The sequence below is a fragment of the Blennius ocellaris genome, assembly GCF_963422515.1.
Source record: "Blennius ocellaris genome assembly, chromosome: 4".
NCBI classification, from domain to species: domain Eukaryota; kingdom Metazoa; phylum Chordata; class Actinopteri; order Blenniiformes; family Blenniidae; genus Blennius; species Blennius ocellaris.
This window is the reverse complement of record NC_137653.1, coordinates 29,128,912-29,151,650: the sequence shown is the minus strand read 5'-3', so window position 1 is coordinate 29,151,650 and position 22,739 is coordinate 29,128,912. Positions and strand designations below refer to the sequence as shown.

General features: G+C 40.5%; 1 protein-coding gene across 1 annotated transcript in view; it reads right to left on the bottom strand.

The window, feature by feature from the left end:
* Positions 1 to 22,739, bottom strand: part of fhit (fragile histidine triad diadenosine triphosphatase) — a gene marked incomplete at its 3' end in the record, with an annotated part of 462,951 nt that overhangs the window by 133,783 nt on the left and 306,429 nt on the right. Inside the window, exons 4-5 of the mRNA XM_080494450.1 lie at positions 6,823 to 6,968; positions 1,083 to 1,112 (exon numbers count right to left, since the gene is read on the bottom strand). Of these exons, the coding sequence (XP_080350576.1) occupies positions 1,083 to 1,112; positions 6,823 to 6,968 (176 nt within the window). The remainder of the gene's footprint in view (positions 1 to 1,082; positions 1,113 to 6,822; positions 6,969 to 22,739) is intronic.

Genomic DNA, 22,739 nt, shown 5'->3' with positions numbered 1-22,739 from the left:
CGCGTACATTACCAAACAAGTTCACCAAGTAACTTTAAATATCACACAAACCGAAATAGAAGGGCGCTGTGTGTGACTGGCCAATCACAGAGCGTGAAGACAGTCAGTTACCAAATGAGGATTTTCCTTCAGCACGAGCACGGATATTGACGGATGTTACTCACGCTCACGCTCGTATTCGTCAAAAAGGCTTTATCCGTACCGGATACTCATCTGAAACAAGTATCCGGCTCATCCCCAGTATCTGATACAGATCAGATTAAAATTTTCAATAACGTAATTAATAACTATCTTCGATAATTATTAATCATTACTGATAGCCAAACTGCCAAATGCAACATAAATGGTACCTAGTGATCCTCATGAGGTAAGAAATCCCTACAGTTGTCAACTACAGGGGGAATAAACACGTACATGTAGACACGTTTGGAGTGAGGTGAGTCAAGTACAGGTACAGGTACAGGTACAGGTACAGGTACAGGTGGAAACCATCACCAATGAAAATAAGGCATTACCATAAAAGGAAAAAAAGACAACATTTAAACAAAGCAAGAAATTATATAGGATGTATCAGCAAAAATGTCAAGGAGAAAAGGAAGTATATATTACTGTTTAGGAGCAAAATCACAATGTGGTATTTAGTAGTCCACAATGCATTAGAATGCACCATTTGAGGTCTTTTTTTTTTTCAATTCTTAATTCAATTTTGAGCCCCTTTCACAATGCTGATCCAGGCCTCCATTACCAGCCACCCACTGAATAACAATACTGGTAACAGCTGAGCTGTATAGTGCAGCAGTGTGTGAAGACGTGAGTGTCGCCCTCAGTAGTTGTACTGATGGCGTCTGCTTGGTTCAACCCGGACGGACCCCGGTGGCTCGCCCCAGTCAGCCGCATGAATCATTCCATACAGCCTTCAAGCAAACCAAAAATGATTTAAACCTTTTAGAATACATCCCTAAATAATTCATTCCATCGCAGAGTTTAGCACTGCGAATGAAATACGATGATTATTTAATAGTGTATAACTATTGCCGAGGCCTCATGACATATTTAAAGGCAGTAAATTATTAAGCTCTCACCTTCACGGTTTGTCCGGCTTCAGGGCCATCCTGGTGGGAACAGAGAGAGGTAATTAGAGAAGTGCTGGGAATTCCGAATTATTTACATTAATAATTTATAGACAGATTTTAATTTCAGATGAGCTACAGCACCTCAATTCTCAATTCCTTAAAGGAAAAAAAGGAAAGAAATGATCCCACGTTTGTTTCACTGCCGGGTTTGTGCTGATGTTTCTTTCATCGGGGAACATTTTCATCGCCTTTCTCTTTAGACATTATAGATTTGTATTTGTTACATTTTCAGACAACATGCAACATTTCACCAGCTGGTACGGTTGGTAAAGTCCTTTTTTTTCTTCAAAGATAACACAACCGTCGGCTTTCCATCAACTTAAAGACAAAATGTCAGAATTACCCCCAACAATTGTATTAACAAATGGAGGTCAAATTAACTCAAGAATGAAGAAACTTTCCAATTTGTGGACACTTTTTTTTGAAAACCATAAAAAGCTGTTATGAAACACAAAGTGTAGAGTATTTAGTATTTGTTGTGGTGGGTCATATTCAGAAGTCCTCTTATTAATACACAGAAACAAACTAAAAACAAACAAAGTTTAATTTATGGAAATTAAACTTTGAATGAATGACTATGCACTGATACATTAACTCCCAAAATATCAAAAGTCTGAGCTTGGAATTCAGAACTTTACATTTGCACTATTGCCTGATTCACACGATGTCTTGCTGCTGCTGCTGTTTTCTTTCTTTATAATGTGCCTTATCCTTATTTATTTTAGTTTAGGGTTTTTTTCTACTTATTTAGTAGCTATTTAACTGTACATACTCTATTCTTTCTTTTTTTTTTTGCTTTAGTTAATTATAGGTTTGGGGACCAGCAAAGTAAACTTGTCAATAGAAATTGTAAATGTCTATTTATATGTAAATATAAATAATATACCATACATATCTCGAGTTCTTCATGTAGAATCTCCCATTTGACTTTAAGCTTGTTTTGAGCTGTTGAGTCTTAGAACAACTGTGCAAAACTTTATTAATCTTGTAAATAAGTGCTTCAAAGTTGAAGCATTGATGTTTCCTTTGCCACACTTTGTCCACTTCACGCGCTCCAAACTCCGTCAGCCGTTGACTCCAGCAGACCTCTCAGGATTAACCCAACGTCTGTACAGATGCAGACGTACAAAGACCAACACAACGCAGCCACTGGTGTGTGTGATTGGCTTCAGCGGGATGCTAAATGAAAGCCTCAGAGATAATATATGTGCCGTTTTCTGTGTAATGCTGTTGATCAGCTGAAGGACGAGTGAGAAACGAGGTCTAGCGAGGGCGGAGAGCTTTGACAAAACCATGCATGAAGAGGAGAGCTGCAACATGTAAACAACTTTTCCAAATGGATTTGCATCAATGATAAAATGAAGAAGGCTGCAGGAGGCCAGTATTATCCTGACACAGTTTAATACACATTTTATATGGTTTTCATTTTATCCACATACAAAGTCACTTTCAAAAGGTCTTTTAACTCTTGGTTGGATATTGAGTTTTAAAAAAGCCCCAATTTATTGGTTAAAATAGGGGGAAATTGCTGAAACCACAGGAAATGGGGGGGAAAATTACCAGAATTCATTAAAAAAAAAAAAAACAAAGCGGAAAATGTAATGAAATCCTTATCATCCTAAACTGTAATTGAAACTTGAACCAGTTTGAAAATGCAACATAAGACACAGTCGATGCTCATATATCAAATCTATTAAACTTTAAATGCTGTGTTAGGTTAGGTTTTTTTTTTTTTTTTAAAGATAAAAATATTTTGCAACTCAACTTAAATTTGATTAGATGGAAAGTGACAAACGGCTGATTTGGTTATAAAGGTTGCAAGAACAGCCTGACCTGTTGTTGTTTTTCCTTTGCAGAGCAACTAAATATCCTTCACTTAGTCAATGAGGACTCTTTAAAATGTTGCTGAGATGTTTGTGTCATAAGTGATCAATCAGGTGTTTCTTTTGAACCTTACAACATATATGTATAAAATCAAGAACACACCGAGCTATTTTGGACAATGCTTGGTGTTCACCAATGTGGCACCAGGTTTTGTACTCATAAAGTAAAATCAATATAAGCTGGGTTAATGAGTCTTATGTGGATAAACTTGACGGGACGACACTGGGGACGTGTCACTTCGATGCTTCATCAAGGAGGAAGTTTCAACTGAAGGACACGCGCAGGTCTCAAGTGTTTCATACGACAATCAACAATGTGTTCTTTATGATTTCTACAGCGTGCAAAAGTGTTGATAGGGATGGGAATTGATATGATCTTTACGATTCCAATTGCATTTTCGATTCTGCTTAACGATTCGGTTCGTATCCATCCTCTTGTTGATTCTCAAACCCTTTGGGTAACCTGCAGTTTTGGCAGCAGAGGATGTGTTGGTGCTGCTGGGTTGAGATTGTCTCCGGAGCAGATCAAAAACACGACATTCATTCGAGGTTATCGCTGCTGTGTGTAAATGTTTCTGAATATTGGTAGTATTTCCTCCCTTCGATGAAATATCCACGTTGCAAGTGATGCCATGTTGACATCCTTCCTCCTGTTATGAAAACAAACCTTCAAGCGTTTGTGCTGCTTGGGCGCCATGTTTCCTGCTCGCTGCACTGGAGAATGACGTCACCATGCGTCAACATGCGAGGTGATGTTGAAACACTGGGAACCGGTTCTCACCAAGAACCTGACTCCACAACCTGGAGGGAATCCATCAGCAAATCTCTGGGTAATAGTCAAACACGTCTGGATACTTTTGTCCTCTTTGTTTTCTCGAAAAGAGCTTCACTGATCAACTGGAAGTCATTCCTGGGTTACCGCAGCAAGAGATGCAGGTAACATCACTTTGAATGATCAATTCATGCCAAAACATTTCAAAGGATTCACATACTTTTCTAATTTTCTATCAATTTTTTGCTCTTTATCCTCCTTATTTTATTAGGATGGGCTTCTCTGGAGCACAATTACCTGTGACAGCAACACCTTTTAATGCTTCCCTCTCGTCTCAGACTGTCATATCAGGTGTGATTCCATTCACAGGGATTACACATTGTAATTCGTGAGCAGAGGGCGATGCCTAGAATTTGCTCTCACAGAGATCATTGCACATTAAACCAATCATCGGCTCGATTGTAATTCCTTCAGCAGAGCCAGAGGGGAAACAAAACCCCCAAAAAACAGGAGCATTTGTGTCCCTTTATTTGTCGCTCCTTTCCATCAATCCTCTGGTGTGGTTGATTTGTGTGATATTATTATTTGTCACATTAGCGGTATGCTGCGGAGAACAGTTGTCCCCCTCCTGCAGCGACTTCTCCTTTAATGTGGCGGCTGTAACCCAGAGGCTGTCACAACTAATCTCCCATCATCACTTCTCATCACCTTCACAGTGGAAGAAAATGATATCCAGGTAAAGATTGCTCTCCCTCCCTCCTTCTTCCTGCTAACCTGTGAAACAATTTTCTCTGACAGGGAGGCAGTGCGAGGTAGGTGCTATTTTGACATTAGCATATATATCACCAGTTATGCAGAATAGGCCGCTCAGTCTGAGATGAGAGTGTGTCTGGGCGTAGGAGTTCGCCTCTACATTCATCAGTTTCAAACTATTCTTTTTTTTTTTTTTCTTGATTAAGTTATAAAGATAAATATATTTCATCAAACTCAATGAAACCATTTTTCAACTATAAACTACTTCTTTCAACAATTTGACCAAATAAGTCTGTTTTTTTTTTCCTTCGCCATGTATTTAACGATCTGCGCGGTGCTACTGATCTGCTCCACTCACTTTAAATCTTTCTTTTGGATGAAACTGAATCTTACATCATTCACACAATTTGAAAGGATCTCATCATTGAAGCTGTGATAAAAGCTCCAGTTCATTTCATCAAACACTGATGTTGCCTTTAATGACCGAGTCTGAAAATGTTTTTGCACTTTGTGATTTCGAAAAGAACTTCAAAACACGTGGAACCAAAGTTTGCGGGTGACTTTGTGCCGATCAAAGTTTTGTTGTTTAAGCTTATTTATTGATTTTTCATTGGATTTCTTCCAAGCTAAATTTAAGATCTGAGCTGCTGTTTACCAACCTGAGCACATAATCTGTCTCAAACTGAACAAGAGCTGGATCATTTTAGTAAATACTCCTACACATTTTAACAATCTTACAGTTCACAGCTCAACATGCTGTACAACACGTAGCTAGTAAACTTTGCTGTGTGCAGATTGTGTGATGAAAACAAGCTGAATTGCAGCCCAGGATGACATGACTCGCCATGATTACACAAGAAAAACACGTCCTAAACATAATCTGACACACCACAATTTTATAATTGTCTTTGGTCACCATGACAACGGCCATTCTTGAACCAGTGTCACAATGTGACGTAGGACTGAGAGCCAAGGCAACAGATTTCGCCACGATTGTTATCTTTCATCTGCAATGGCCAAACATGGCACAGTGTGTAGCAGCTTTAAGGAGCCAAATTGACCTTTGGCTAAGCTAATGTTACCGCTGCTAGCTTGGACAAGCCATCGCAGCTGTTTACGTGGCAGCTCTCAGTGTAGAAACCATAATGCAATAGTTGCTAAACAGCTCAGCACTAAGCCGCCTAGCTTACTGGATTAGCCAGTGACGTTGCTCCCAGCAGCTAACATCAGTGTTCATCAGCTAAGCTAAGTTGCTATCTTAAGGAAAGTCATTGCTGCTCGCATTATGTGATTGATAGTTTATGTCTGGATGGCTGAGATTAGATAAGACGTTGTCTCACTTTAAAACAATTGTAGACGTCCTGGTTTCTCATTGAGGCGTTGACTTTGTGTGTTCTGACACTCACTTCATCCGCAGGAGACATTTGTTCAGGTTTTGTTTTGGAAATTAGATCAAGCAAACCCCATTATTTAGCCTTTTGGGAAACTTCATATCACTGTTACATTCTTTGACAACATTTGCATCTTAAATGACTTAAATTGCCTTTTGTTGTCCCCAGTTCTTAAGCTTCTCTATGAAGTGACAATGTTTGTCCGAGTCTGGGCAGTTGGTAGTTGGATGCTATTGGTTCATTTGCATTTGGGGGCGGGGCTTAGCCAAAGGTCAGTTTCTTGGAGAGCTGCCAGCTTCACGAGATTCTTCAATGATCATTTTACAAGAGGTTGTTGCTAACTCTGAATTAATGGATTGTCTGTTTTCACTATCGAATGAAGCAACCATCCGCTTCTCGCTCCATCACAGCTGCACATCCCCACCAAATGAATCAAAGATACCCGTTTTAAGGCTAGTTTGTGACATTTTGAAAGTATACATTCAATATTAACACATATTTTAGTCTTAAAAGTAAATGCCTACACTGTTAGAACCAGCTTTAACCAGATTTTAGTTGTTTTGAGACTAAAACAAGGGGATAAAGTTAATGAACGGCTATTCTAGGGGATGATCAGATGTTTAACATTTATTAAAGAATCGAAAAACAACTCAGAAACCTATATTTTAAACTCTCAAGTGAACGTGAGGTGAGTAGTATGAAGTCTGCATCCCAAACATGGGAGACAAAAACCCAAACAGTAAACAACCATTGAAGAAAAACAAACAAAACACATTGAAACTACAGTGAAATCTCTGAGTTATCTTTCCTCCTACATACAAATCTTCCATTACAAATCTTGCATTCACTCTGGTTATTGTGTCAGAAGAAATATGGCATATTTTCCTTACCTGAATAGCAATGGTTAGCGAGGTGGCGTTGAAGTGTTTCTCCACCAGGTCGGCGACTCTCTGGGTGGTGCTGAATAGATCAGCCACTTCGTCTGCCTGGAGATCCCGGAAGCGTTCCACCGGTCTCAGTGGGCACACCAGCACATCTGAACAGCTCAGTTAGGGAAATAATGATGCTGACAACACATGGGAACAACTCTAATGACCTAAGTCAGAGGCAAAATTACAAAAAGAGGCAATCTACAGTCTGGAATTGAATAAAACAAAAAATGTTATCAGGTAATTCATTCTCTCTGAAGAACTCTTTGGTTCATATCTTGATTTGATGACTTGTGACAGAAAGCCACATGTTCCTGCAGCCTTCTGGATATTTGATCTTGGCTACAGTTGCAGTAATGAACTGCGGGGTTTGATCACTTCACGACATGTGGTCGGCCTGACATGGGATTACAGTTCCCTTCTAATATGTTCCATGACCTTTAAGACTTCAATGAAAAGGAGTGTTTCTGTGAGAGACGTCTGAGATCTGCTAGTGAGACAACGTCCTCCATCCTCAGAACCAGAAGGTCACAATCTAACTCAATCATCTACTGTATTCCTTCATTTGTTATGATGCGGCAATCATCTAATACACCTGCTCTCGTCCTGCTGTTAATAGAGTGCACATGTATAATCTTTAAAACGGTGGAAGACGAGATGCTATCGTGCCAACACTTTCACCGCATTTGGCAGTAATTACAAAGGCTACGTTGTTTCATTTTAAATCCATTGTGGTGGTGTACAGAGCCCAGTTGGTTAATCTCAGCACCCAAATATTTTGTTTTTATTTAACTTTGGAACTGGTCAGCAAGAGATTCAATGTTGAACCTACAAAACCATTTTGACCCTTACTTGATCCTTTCATATTCATGTTATGGTAAAAAAAAAAATAAACATTGCATGTGCATGAAGGGCACACACCCTATATATATATATATATATATATATATATATATATATATACCCGACGTCGTTTTAAAAAGGAAAGAGGCTAAAATTACTAAAAGTGTTAGATGGCAGATTGACTAATTTGGGATAGTTTTTATAAGAAGTATGTGGAGGGAGGTGATTAAGCCCCTGATGGGAATCAGGTGTGCTGCTTCACCTGTGCCCATAAAGGAGGAGGCGGACACAGGGGTGACAGGCAGAAGACACACACTGGACAGAACCTGAAAGAGGAGCAGTGGGTCTGAGGTTTTGTTTTCATGGTTTTGGGAACTCCTGACTCCGTGACTCTGGGGAGGAACATGCTCAACTTCCACATAGCCAAAATGTTTGAAATTGTCAAGAATGGAGCAAAAACAGTATAAAGTACCTAAAATGACCCAAATGGACAAGATGATTAGAAGGAAATGGTCAAAAGTAAAGATCACTAAAACAACCAAATGAGCTGGGTCAGTTAAAGTCAGTAAAAAAAGGTTAGAACTTCTAACAATTTCTACAAAAGATAAATGGACAAAATAATTCTAAATGCCATGAATGTACATTCAGATAAAGTACTTCATAAGCTGAGTAATTCCTTTACGTTTAAATGTGTTTTGTGGCTCCAGAAGGATTTTATTTGGTGGAAAGTAAGAAAAAAAGGCTCTTTTGATGGGAAATGTTGCAGAGCCGAGTTAAACAATGCAGGTGGTCTGTTTCAAGGCCTTCAGTTTGAAAAAGGAAGTCAAGTCTTTATGTATTTACTACCACTGCAGTTTATTATAGCATTCATTATAATCAGTTCTGAATGCGGGTCTTATGATTGAAGACATACTGAGCTTTAAAACCACAATTATTCACTTTATTTTAATGTGTAATTGATTTCTTTGTAGCCTTCAACCTGTATGCTTTTCCAAATTCACTCTCACAGTTTGGTAATGCTACTTCGCCTCAATAAGACTTAATGTAACATTGCCAGAAAGAAAAGTCACTTCCATTAAAAATATAGATTTCAGTTCTTATATTTCTACACTTTGCATGGGGGAGAAATAACCAGAATGGATTATTTGGCAGAGCAGTTTTTGGTGTTTATCACTCTAATCAGTGTAACTTAACAAAAAATCTTACTCCTCCATTATGGTAAATAATGCCCAAATTAGGCAATTCCATCAAATTTTCAGTTGGAAAGGAGCATTCTTCTATCACTGGCTCAGGATGTGATGTATAGACAGAAATGTGTTCAGTAAAACTATATAAATTTTGTGTTGAGATCCATATTTTCCGTGAAACTGTCATAGCATATTAAGGTTTGTAATTCCACATAACAGGATGTTTTTCAGCATCTGTGAGTTTGGGGAAAGGTGGCTGACAGACATGTCAAGGATATTTCTCTTATTTTCAGGTGAATTGTGTTAAAGAATATTACTAAGCATGAGTGAACAGATTAAAAAAAAATCCTTCTATAATGCAGCCCAGTCAAAACCCTAGAAGAGATGCAAGGTCTTATTTGATTGCCTCCAATGATGAAAGGCGTGTGAGGTGATGTTCAAACAGTGAGGAGAAAATACCAAGGCGGCGAGCAAAAACAAAACAAAAAACAAGCAAAAAAAGTGGAAGAGACATTGGAGTTCATTCCCTCCCATGAAACAGCATCCTGTTGTGAAAAGATGATTACATCTTACCATTTCATGCCACAGTGGCCTCGTCTGGGAACCATTCATCTCGAGAGTCACCAAGAGTGGCACAAATGATCGTTTTACTTCTCTCTCTCTCTCTCTCTCTCTCTCTCTTCCCTTTTTTCTACCATGCCGTGGTGGTGATGGAGCTTGGCCACATGAACGATGAGGCCGATCGGAGCTGGAGAGCAGAGAGACGCAGACGGAGCTTGTTTACTTGGTGCTGCTAGATGAATAATGTTTCTCAACAAACGGATTAACCTCAACAAGTGATCTGCTACTGTATGGCCTGTTTGGACCGTGTGCAGAGAGAGAAAACAAAGAGGAAAGCCGCCTTCATTGCACTTTCCAAAACAAAAAGGCAAGCAAAAAGAAAAACACAAGAGTGGCAAAGAGAGGCTTTGAACCAGGCTATCCATGTGTGAACAAGACATATATGGAATTTTTGAGCAACAGAAACAACCTCTGTGTTGTGTACTGTAAACACAAGCAGTTGTAAGAATGCTTTCTTTATTTTTTTTAAGTAATGCTGGAGTAGGATGTCGACCAGATAGTCCTCTCTGAAGGAGTATTGGACGGGATGGACCAGATAACCTGGAAATACATATAGCAAAACAATTTTTTATTTCTCCGACCAAAACACAGCTTTTAATTGAACTGGTTTGTTCGAAGGTGTGTTTCCACCTGGAGGAACTGGACAGATTCTTCTCTGAAATCAATCCAACCATCTGACTTTTAGCCTCAATTCCCACTGCGCTTCTGGAAACTTTTCCTGCATCTTTTGTGATTGAACTTCCAAACATTGTGAGTTGCTCTCTTCGTACGGGTGTTTTGCCTTCTGCCTTTAAAACCGCTGTGGTGACGAGGTGCTTCCTGAATGCTTCCTTAATGTTTGTAATGACTATAGACCAGTATCCAACTTACCATTCTTAAGCAAAATGTATGAGAAACTTGTTTTTACTCAGTTGAATGATTTCTTAACATAAATAATGTTGGTTAGAGACCAGCCTGGACCACAGTACAGAGACAGAGCTCGTAAAGATTGTCACTGATTTTAGGTGCAATTTGGATCAACATAAGATCTTAGTCCTGGTGTTTCTGGATCTGAGTTCAGCTTTTGATCCAACAGACCACCCAATCAATTTGAAAGGGGGGAAAAAGCACTTGGTTGGTCTCTCTGGCATTATTTTTAACTGGTCATATCTTGCAGAAGATTATGGGATGGGAAGTATGAAGACATGCTCCTCAGGATTTCACTAGATCAATTGTGGCGTGCCTTCAAGGTTAATTTTTTGGCCCGATTCTTTTGACTTGTATACACTCCATTTGGGGATGTCATCAAGAGACGTGGCATTGACTTTCACAGCTATGCTGATTACACACAACTGTATATTGTCATTTCTTTTGAAGACATGCAGCCCATTGTGGACCTTTTTATTATTATTTTAGATATTAGATCATGGATGATTAAACTTAAAAGGCATTCTGCAGTTTCAAAGTGTTCACTTCATTCAGGTAACACGCGTTCCTTCCACATCTTATAATAACTGAGTTATACAATGGACTACTTCTTCGACAGAAACATCCATGTCATAAGAACCCGGTTTCACAGCTTGCAGATTATCACAGAACTATCATTTATTAGATTCACTTGTGTTGTTGTTGTGAGTGAAAAAGTTGTATTTGATTCTAATTAGCTTTTTTAACCTGTAACCAATCACTTTTTTAGTCACACCTCCATTAATTTAGATACATTTCTACAAGAGAACAGGTATTGTGTCTTTTTAGTCTGGAGTAAAGACAAACTCTGGAAGTGACCACTCTGCCGTTCTTCTTTTAAACATGAGACTTGTGCCCAATCCCAATTCTATTTTGTACCCCTCCGCCTACCCCTTAGCCCTCCGCCTCCGCCTCTGCCTTCCCCTCCAAAATGAGGGCAAGGGCAAAGGGATAAAAGGTTCAGCCCTTAGATTTGGGACACCCCTCTCCCTCTGCTCAGCCCCGCCCCTCTCGCTCCGTCTCACAGTTTTGACGTCATAATACGGCGCTGTTATATCAGCAGCGCTGAGCCACGGATGTTTGTTAATTTTCCAGCAGGATCATCGTCATGCCGTCCCAAATTCAACGTGTTGCAGCAGCTTGGCTGCTTTGTTTCGTTTTCCGCCTTTCCCACATCAAGGTGAAGAAATAGACGGAGACATGGATTACTTCAGGTTTTGCGCTGTATTTGGACTTCAGAAATATTTCCTCATTCACCATGTGAAAGCGGATGAGCTTCCTTGTTTGCTCGGGGGTCCCTGTTTTCAGAACACCCATATTGGAAGACTTTGGAACTATACAGTGTAATAATAAAATGTTATAAACACGGTCTCTGCGAAACAAATACACATGGAAGCTTCATACGGCAGACGGCAGCGCTACTGCCGTTCTTACTAGTATAAAATACAACAGGTTTGTATAACTTTAGAAGTGTATATATGTGAAATGCGAGTCCTTCGGCGCCATGTCCTCCTACCCCTCTGTTTAAAGTGTGCATCTGTAAATGCTTCGTTTCGAGGGGTGAATAGCCCTTCCCCTCACGCAGCCTAAACCTGCTTCAGGAAGCTGCTCCTCAGCTTCTGACTGCTTTTAACAGACAAACTCACAATTCACAATTCCAACATCTCTCCACAGTTTCCCATTTTCAATTTTAAACACGTCTGGGTCGGGCCCCCAATCTACATTACAGACCTGCTGACCTCCGTCCAGGCTCAGATGCTCAGGTGGGGCCCTTCTGGCTCTGAGATGTAAAGGTGACCGTGCTTTAGCCGTCAGGGCTTCTCGGCTTTGGAACGACCTTTCTGAAAGAGCAGGCTGACAGGATCCCTGTCTTCTTCAAAACAAGCTCTTTTCAGACAGGCTTTCATATTTGATGCAGTCCTACTGCGGGGCCTTTATTGAGGGTGTTGTTTTTATTTATGTTGTTCATACCCAGTTATTTCTCATTGTTTGTTTAGTTTTTCCTTTTGCTTCAGATTGTGATTCTTTGTTTGCTGGATTGTGTATGCTTGTCTATTGAATGTATTAATCACCACTGACATTTATCCATTCTCACACCAATGGAGGCAGCTGCCACGCAAGATGCTCAGTCCATTTATTGGGAGCGGTTTGGGGTTCAGTGTCTTGCTCAAGGACACTTCAACATGAAGACAGATAGAGGACTGGGCCTCCAAATTTTGGACTGAGACCCAACCACTCTACCAACTGAGCCAGCTGCCCCAAGTATTGACCATGTAGTTGCACTCTTCTTTCACTCAGGTTTAGGTTTAGGTTTGGTCCTAAAGAGGTAGACTAACACAGTCTGAGGAGCAGATGGATTACACTTTTTGTCAAATCATCATGAAGATCTTTAGGAGGACAAACCTGAACTGACTCTCGATCAATCAGGTTAGACTGGTTCAGGTCAGCTTCACGACCGTTGTGACTTACAATTTAAAGTAGGAAGATTAGTGTGTAAAACATTCACAAAGTTACACACAATCAGTGTGTTTGACGTGGGATCACACAGAAAAGAAAGAGAGTGAGGAGAACAGTAAACACGAGCTATCTAATTGCTAATACAAAGGCATCAGTCTCAAAATGTAAGAGAAGATTTCATGAAAAACACTCAGAAATTGCTTGGATCCCAAAAATATCTAAACAAAAGAACAATTTTTTCACTTTTCCTTTCCTTGAAAACAACGTTGGCATGTCGAATGAAGGGTTTTTCTTAATGAGCCCATTCCAGATGAATTTAGGCTTTATAGTAAAATGATATTGAGACCTCTGAAGTTGAGGACTCAATCCAGTGTCAGAAGAAACTCACTGTGACAGACAGGATATCGAGTTGCACTTTTCTAAATGGAATGTTCAGATTGGTCGTGATACATTTCAGAAAAAGTTCATTAAAGCTTTTACATTTGAGCTCAAGTGGTACAGTGTGTGGCCACTGAGCTAAAAGTTGACACAAAATGTGAATTATGTGTATAGATTGATCCAGTTCTACGTCCTGCTGAAGATCCTGGCCTACAATAAGTTCGTGCTGTCCCTGGCTGTGGCCCCAAAGCCATCAGGAAGCCGAGTGTACACAAGCCAAGCATCCTATTCATCATCTCAGCCTAATAAGCACAATAACTCTCCACGTCATGCCAAATCCTCTGCTGCTTTCACTGGAAGCCAACACACACAGAGCACCATTCAGTGTCTGTCCACACACACGTGACACCGCCTTCTTTCAGGTGATGCCACATGGTCAGGCTCTTTGGTTGATTTCCCCTCATGATGATTGTGTGTGTATGAGTGCTTTCCATATGTCATCCTGGTTCTGGAGCAGCCTCTCTCTTCCTCTTTCTGTCTGTCGGTTTCGCTGCTGCTTTGAGGGATGAGTTTGAAGACTCGCAGCATTTCCATATAGTGCGAAAACCATCTGCTCATATCCCATTATTATCTGTCACAACAGTTATTTGACTGCTTCCGTCTGATTCGTTCGCGGGGTCGTGGTGCATGTAATAAGAACAAGGGAGTGCAGATTGGTTTTACATTGCAAATGCAATCATTTCTTTGAGGGAAAACATCTGTCCCTGTCCACTCCTGCACTCCCCCTCCCACCTTAGCACACACACACACACACACACACACACATTTCCCTGATGTCACACTGTGGTCTTTTCCAATAGTACAATGACTTTGCCACCGCCTGAAAAGTGACTGTGCCTCCTCCTCCTTGCCACCCCATCTGTTTCACACTACATATTAATTCTAACATGGTGCGCTTCTGTGGGCTGTTCACACCAGAAAATGACCTAATGAAATAGACTTCATAATACCCACACGCCAGATGAAATTGTTCCAGGTGGGAGTGTTGGCACTGCATTAGCACTTCGCCCTGCCGCTAATGCTGTGAAATGAAGGCTGTGCATTAGCCCCTTTCCCACATTAGGGCCAAAGTGCAGCACAGGCTACGTTGCCTGATTTAGATCGACACAGTTAAAGGAACAAATGGGCCTTCACGTATTTGTGGGGCCATGTGGAGTTTGGTCTTAAAACGAGACGTGGCCAAGCCCATTAATGGCATATTGCTAGTTTAAAACAATAGAAAACAGCCATATTTATTGATCAAAATCATTGTGGCCATCTCTGTCATGTGTGGCAGTAATGTAATCATTCACTTATAACAGCAGAATCAAGTCCGATCTCTGCCGTGCGTCACTGTTGGGTCATTTCAAACAATGAAGACGTCACAGACAAGCAGCTCATTAGTTTCACCTCCCGAGCTGCAGCTTCTCAGTAAGGGATGACGGGGAACATGCCAAGGAGTCTGAGAAGTTCCTAAATGATGTCGAGAAGCATTAAACATGCTTACTAATCATTTGAAGAAAAAGCCTCTTAAACATGCAGGACTTGGTGAAGAGGATATATTATTCATATAGCAGAGGTGGACTTGGAAACTCAAAATGCCACAGCCTTAAAATATGGTTATACTTTTTTGATCTTTATCATAGGATATAGTTAAAGTTGTGGTGTTTTTTTAGTTCACAATTTGGTTTGTGATTGATTTGATCATTTTTGACAAACAAAAAAACATTTTCTATCGCATTTTTTAAATTGTGCTGTATTCATCTTCAAACTAGTGTTCCCTTTGTTTGCCTTTTGTAGCTTGTAAAAGGTGCACAACACAGTCACGTCTTACAAACTAAAACAGACAGCATAAGGATATTAAGTCCAAACTCTCAATTCAAAAGCAGATTGTTGATTAAGGATTCTGGAAATCTTCTTAGCGCCAATGAAAATGTATCCTTGATGCTGGGGTCACTTGTCTTTGCATTATTTTTAAATGAATTTAGGGTTTGAATTATTCGCATGTTGTTTCTTTTGACTTTTCATTATAAATCTCTCCAGTTGAACTGTGTCATCATGTGGTTCACAATGTGGCTTTAGCAGCAAGAATCTGTGGCTTCAGGTTGGTATTGGTTTGTAGAGTTTGCATGTTGTTGTTGTGTGGATGTTCTTTGAGGACTCTTTCTTCTTCTCACAGTTCTTCAGTTTTACGGTAACTCGAAAGCTGGATACTCCTTGAGTACAGAGACAGTTGTTTGTTGTTTGTTTTCACAAAATAGGAACTTTTTAAAAATCTACTGTGTACACATTTTACAGATATAAGTGAGGTCCTGTAAGAGCATTTCAGATGTTTGGTCAAACACAAGTATAGAACTCCTGAATATAGGTGGCTTTTTAGCTTTTCCACATTTCCAATGTCCACATTCAAATATTGGACCAAACCCACAATAGTTCTGCACACATGGTGTGTTGAGAACAAGCTGTTCTGGAATAGACTACAGAGTTCTCTGCTTCTCTGACTGTGGGTGTGGACTTTTCATGGAAGATGGCTCTGAGACTTGGTCCTGGGTGTACCTCGTCTTTTCCTGTTGTCGTCCCATGTAGGTTAGTGCCTCTTACAAACCTCTACTACACAAAGTGAACCCATATGACACACAGTGACACATATGGACAGACTCTAACTTAATCATTTATTTAATTGGTCGAATCACCAAAACAGCAGCCTGGCACTAGAAAATGTCACAAACTTAAACGGCTATAGGCCAAGCACAAAATGAAATTAACCAAAATCTCACCTACACCTCCCTTCTGGTTGATAATATATAAGTCAATGACCTGGATACACATAACGCTTTACCATCAATTCCTCGGCTGTTCCACTGGTTAGTCGTGTTCTCTGTGAAGAACACTTGACTTTGTGTGGAGCTCTTCTCTAAGGCAAAGTGTTACAACATTCTTATTTCTCTTACATCTTCTGTTTAAGGCTTCAAACCTTTGTCTCTCCCTCTAAGTCTACTTCTTTCTCTGGCTGCATCTCTCACACACCCTCGCACTATAACAGGCTGTGATGAAGGCGGCAGGCCCTCCAATGAATCAAAATGCCCTTTCTCTTGGCAGCTCCAAATCCTGGACGGCCAAAACAAAGAGATCCATCACAGCTGCTGCAACAATTGGCTCTTTCTGCCTGATTACAGCTGGCCTAAAATGGCCCCCTATCACCCCATCACGCCCGGCAAAATGACACGCGGCTACTGACACAGGCATTCATCTACACACACTGTAAAAGAAAGGGTCTCTGTAAAGTACGTCTGTATGTTCTCTGTGTACTGACTGGAGGGAAGGAAAGCCAATTATGGTGCATCCACTGATGTGATAAGAAGAGATTATATTACATTGCTAAGATTGTCTCTGCCATTTTTGCTTTATCTTTATAAAGGTAATAATATTCTGTTTTTGTTCAGATAATCAGCATGATTTTATTTGATTACATAGTTTGCTGCAACCACAAGCAAGAACTGATATAGAAAAGTGTTTCTAACGGTTTGGGCCTCTTTTCAGCTTTCGAGCATAAGCAGAAAAGAAAATTACAAGCACCCATTAATACAAGACGATACAAGGCTCAATGCTGTGCGTCGTATAATGAGGTCAAAATAACCCGACTGGAAAAGGTACTGATTGAAAGTACAAATCCCTACAATGGCGTTAATCCCAACAGCAGACAGGTGTTCTGCCAGCAGACCAACACTAATGATGGACTATTACATGGACATTCCTTGGACTGGGGACAAATCGAAGCAAGATTTTTGATCCAAGGACAAACTGACCTGAGTGAGGTGAGGACAGGCTGTTGGCAGGCTGAATCCTGCATGCTGGTACCCAGGTCACCCACACGTGAAGGTGCACAACTTGACAGAGACAATAAAACACGAAAGAGCATTGCTTTGTGTCATGAAACCGCACCTTAAGTATGCCATTTTGTTTATTCCATCCTTCCATTTACACCTGCTTAAAATAGGTTATGGTCACAGGAAGTGGATCCTTTCCGAGTCTGATGGGGTTCAACCTCAGCAGGTTTCCAGGCAAACACATCTCACACACATGTACGGGAAAAGTAGTCACTATTTAACCTCAACAAGCAAGTCGTTGTGGGTTTTGTGGAAAAAACTCACAATGCAAACGAAGAACAGGAAAAAAATCGCAAGCAAAGGGTTCACATCAGGAACCCTTTGCACTTACCACTATTCCACTGTGCCAAATTCTAACGTTCTGGTTTGATTTTGATTGATAACACCTATTATAATTTCTATAAAGTCGTTACTACGAATTATGGCTGAAATGCCTCAAAGTTGGGAAACTTTAGGATTTATGAATATCAGACTTCATTAATTATCATTATGGTAATGGTAAATGATCAATCACGGCAGTTCCATCAGTATCACAGGGATCAGCTTCATGGACAGTATTCCCAAAAGTAGCCACAGTTTCTTCACAAAACTTAAGTCAAGTAAATAAAAAAAATGCCTGATGAATTATTTGCTAAATGTTTGTGTGTGTTCACAGGATAGACAGTAAATGTTATGATTAGAAATAATTGTTGTTTATTTTTATGCTTCCAAACGAAGCCACAGAGTCGTGGGAGCTGCACTTCTTTCTAATCACAGGTTCTGAGTTACAGTTCATCAAATATTTAAGCTTTGAATATGAGCTGTTCCCTCACACTGAGACACTCAGACAGAAATTGGGTTTATTTCATATTTAATAGAATCAGCTGTGCATTCAGCGGCATCGCGGCCATATTGGAGATGTCAGCATTGAAGGACTGCACATTCCCCATCTCACCCAACCCAGTCCAACCCACACCTTCGCCTCCACCCACACCACCACCTCCTCTAATCCAGTCCCAACACGCCTTCACTTCCACCTCTGCCCCCTTACTTCACCCTACCCCAAACACAATCCTCCCCCGCCTCCACCTGACCTCCAACTCCATCTGAACCCCCACCTCACCAAACCTAGTCACGCACCACCCTCACTTTCCCTACCACCACACCTCACTGAACCAATCCTCACCCACTTTCACCTCTTCCACATTCCACCCAATCCAAATACAGCCCCACCCCACCTCCACCCTCACCTGCACTCTAACCCAAATCCAGTCGCACTCCACCTGACCTCCACCCCCACCCCACCTCCAATGCAGTCCCACCCACTGCCTTTGTCTTCAATATATTGTGTGTTTATTGACGTTTTCAAAGTAAGAGACCAACGTTTAAAAGACACCATAAGTTCCTGCTCTTGTGGCTCCAATATCTACAGTCAGAGTAACTTCAGAAAGCTTAATTTATTTTTGCGTTTCAAAAAGATTTAGGTTTTCTTGGTTTCGTGTTACTTCATTTTTTTGAGAGAGAAGCCTGAATTGATGTCAGCATTTTATTGTGACATTGAATCAGGAAATTTTAATACCCAGCACAGCATGTCATTTTAAAATATTGTTATCAAGACTTTTGTCATCATGACACAAAAGTGATGCTTCCAAAACTGAAATAATATGAGGTCTATTGCGGAACAGATGCTCTCACCCGAACCGCGGGTGATAGCTATTATGATGTACTTCAGTGTGCAAGAATAACAACATGCAACATACAAATGCAGTGTGAACGCAACCGTACCAAATGAAGGTGTAAAACCCCCAACTGTGAACAGAGTCCGAGACTATCCAAATAATATATGTTGGCTGCTAATCAGAAGGCAGAAGACAGAGAAAGAGACAGTCCCACTCAAAGTTCTTTCCACTGTCGCTCAAGTGTTGAAGGAAGCGAGAAGCGTTTGGAAGCAGAGGCAGACGGAGCTCCGATGACGAAGGGAAGCAGCGCTGCTTGTCGATGAGAGGAAGCCCAGGCCAAGGCACACCCGGCAGCACTGACAGGCATTGAGGAGAGAATGGGAGAAGAATAAGTGCTTCCCATCATGTTCCTTTCAGGAGAACAAAGCCTCGCTCTCATCGGGAGTCTGCCTCAAGCTCAGAAATGTCTACTCTTTCGAAGAGTCGCTGCCTAAAACATACATCATTCCTGGCATCACAAAAACAACAGGGGTGGGAAAGGACTACGGGGAAGAAAATAGAATGTGAATTCCAATTCAATATGCACCATTGAAATCTGACAGGCATTGTGCCGTTGGAGGGAGACTTTGTTTTTCCAAACCAGAGTGCTATTGTCTGCGGAGATAAGATTTCTTTGCCTGAAGCTGAATAGTCTTTAGAAGAGAATGGCAGTGATTAGCCCCCAAAAAGAAGACCTTCAATGAGAATATGAAGGGCATGACAGCAGTGAGAACTCCTGTTGACAAGACATGATACTTTCATTTGAAGAAGCCTCATTCCAGGAAATGTCTCAACTACCATCCACACAAGTAACAAAGGCGACAAGGGTGCTGCTTTTTTTTCTTCCAGGCGAGCATTAAAAACAAGCCAGCCACCAGAGGCAGAGCAGTCCCACTTCAGGAGACAAAATGAGCCTGGAATCAAATTGCATCTACGCGATCACTCAGGTTTAAGTGACAGTTCGGCACCCTCAATATGGCCTGTGGGAGGGGACAAAGCCGTTTAGCTCCAGCATGCCTACGGCCACCTCTGTAATCTATGGCATGGGGGAGAAACCCTCCACCTGAACACAAGGGCGAGCGAGCGTGGCAGTATGCGTCCCCGTTATAAATACACAGCCTCTCAGTTAGAGGGCATATTATTCGGCTGAGCTCATGATTTATGATTGAAATATCAGCCCAGGCTTGAAAACGCAGACAAAAGCGGGGAATAAATAATCATATTAGGAGGAGACGCGGAGCTTGAAATTATGCACAAGCTACTCCATATTGGACCCATAAAAATGACACGAGGAACCTGTAATTTTTGATGAATATACAGCAGGTATAAAGTAAAAAGTGGGAGCAGAGCTCAGGTCTGCGGGAGCAGCGGCAGCAGCTGCTTAGAGAACACAATGTGGGATTGTTATCGGCATTTAAATTGAGTCAATCACGTTAAATGGTGCATGGGATATATCATATTAATCACACCGACAGGACGAGGCAGCTGCGAACGGGTTTGCGTCTATTTCTGTTTTGATTCCAAACAAGTTTGCATGTAAAACCTTGAATAGCGCAGGTGAGCCAGTGTGCAAAGATCTGACAAAACCTTTGGAGCTGAGCCACAACTCTGTGGTGAAGACCAACAGTCATTTTGACAAGTCAGTTTTATCAACCACACTTTCAAGAAATCACAGGAATATCTTGTGTTCCAATACACAATGCCTCTTTGATTACTGGCATTGGATGCAACTGGACACCAACATGCTGAATCACCATTATTTTTATTGTAAAAATACTATTGCTGTGACAGTTTGGCAAATTCAAAAGCTAAAATCTTGAAAGTCTGTGGTTGAAAGCTAAAAACTTTGGGCTGTCCCAATTTAATGACTTCAAGACAAGTTAATGTAAGGATTTATGAGTCTTCTGGAACTTTGTGAACACATGTACATTCTGAATCTCAGCCATAATTCAGTTACAGACACCAGAGCAAGGGATTAAATAAATACTTTTGGATTCTAACTCGATCTTATTACGTAAAAAAAAACAAAATGATTACAAGTAAACTCAAATGGATGTGATGTTAATGTAGCGAAGTGAAGTATCTTAAATGCCCCACATTTTGAAAGAAAATCATTCTTTAATGGCTGGATTTGGGGAAATACACTCTGAATACGAGCTTGTTGGATGGCTGATGACTATGTGACATTGTTCTGTCCACTGTGGATCAGAACCCAAACTTGGTTTCAGCAGAATTAACAAAAAATTGTTCGAACTGAGTTGAGAATAAAAACAATATGGAGAAGAATCTTTCTATCAAATGAAGTTACATGCAGTGTTTTAGTTGGATTGAGAGAGTATCAGGAAATGTGAGGCCATGTTTAAATGTGTCCACTCACAGTATGGAGATCACACTGAAAAGCACATGCATGTAACATCAGCTGGCAAAACACAGTGACAAATCAGGTTGGAAGACTCAGAATGAGAAGCATGTCAACACGGAAGGTGAAACACGACCGTTGAGATGATTGTCTTTATTGATAATAACTTGATTTGGGACAATAATCAAAACACTAATGTAAATGTAGTCCTCCAACCGAGCCTGAGCGTCTCCCTTTGGTTATACACACATTAGTCGCCATTTCTTTCCAGGGAAAGTCATTATTTAGACAAGGCATGGTAAAATATAAATATTCAAAACTGCCTCAAACACAATATTTATATATTTGACCAATTTGCTTTTCGTTCCTTTTTTGGGCAGGTGACCTATATTCTTATTTCAGTCAATTTAATATGTGCAAATTGACACCAATCATAGAATATATGGCTAAAATGCTATCCTACATTATGAAAAAGGCATTGCTGTTTTGCTCTGCAGCCTTGCCTTGGTGAATAAATTGGTGAGATTGGTGAAAAATGTCCAAACATTTGACATTTGATTGTCAAATTGATGAACTTAAAGTAACAAAAAAAAAGCATAAAAATATAATTAGTATAAAACAAGATGATAAAAGTATAAAAAGATACATGTAATATGCAATTCAACTGTGTTTAATTCGCTGAAAATGCTTAAGAATGTTTGGTTTGCTGCATTTAGTGCCTTTTTCTAATTGAGCAGGTCTTCAGAGACTCACAGGCTTAAAAATCCTTTAATCAATTGCATTTCTATATTCAAGTGCTTTGATAAGAAAGAGCTAAAGGATTGACCAATATTTCTAGGAATACTATGCTGCAATCTGACGATGTCTTACATTATACTTTAGAGGGGGAGCATGTCTGGCCAGCATTTCAGTGTTTGATTTAGCAGACATGTACTTTCCAGCAGTGCCAGTGACGACATTAATCTGGATAATCCACACATACGGTATGCTGTTATCAAAAATATGTACTTCTTTAAAAAAACACACACACACACACACACACAGAAAAAAGATATTTTTCCCTTCAGCATGTACATAAATTCAACCACACTGAATCCTAAATAAATGGTCAAACTTGAAATGGGCAGACATGTACGAGGCCCAGAGTGTCTAATTTCTCACGCTACCGAGGCTCCGTCGTCGTGTTAAAAATAGAATTTCCCCGTCTCCTGTCAATAGCTTTCACAGCTCTCATTCAATAGCCAGTGTCTTGGGCAAAGTCTGCCTCCACAATAATTACTTAACTGTCAGCTAGGATTAGACGGTCTTAAGCCATCCTGAGCCAATCCACAACCCAGACAGGAAAAAAGCCGGGGAGATACACTGTGACATCACAGCACCGCGCCGACAATGGCGAGATGAAGACCAAACCTGCAAGGAATCATCCAGGATAACAAATACAACTCTATTCTCTAAATTCCACCTC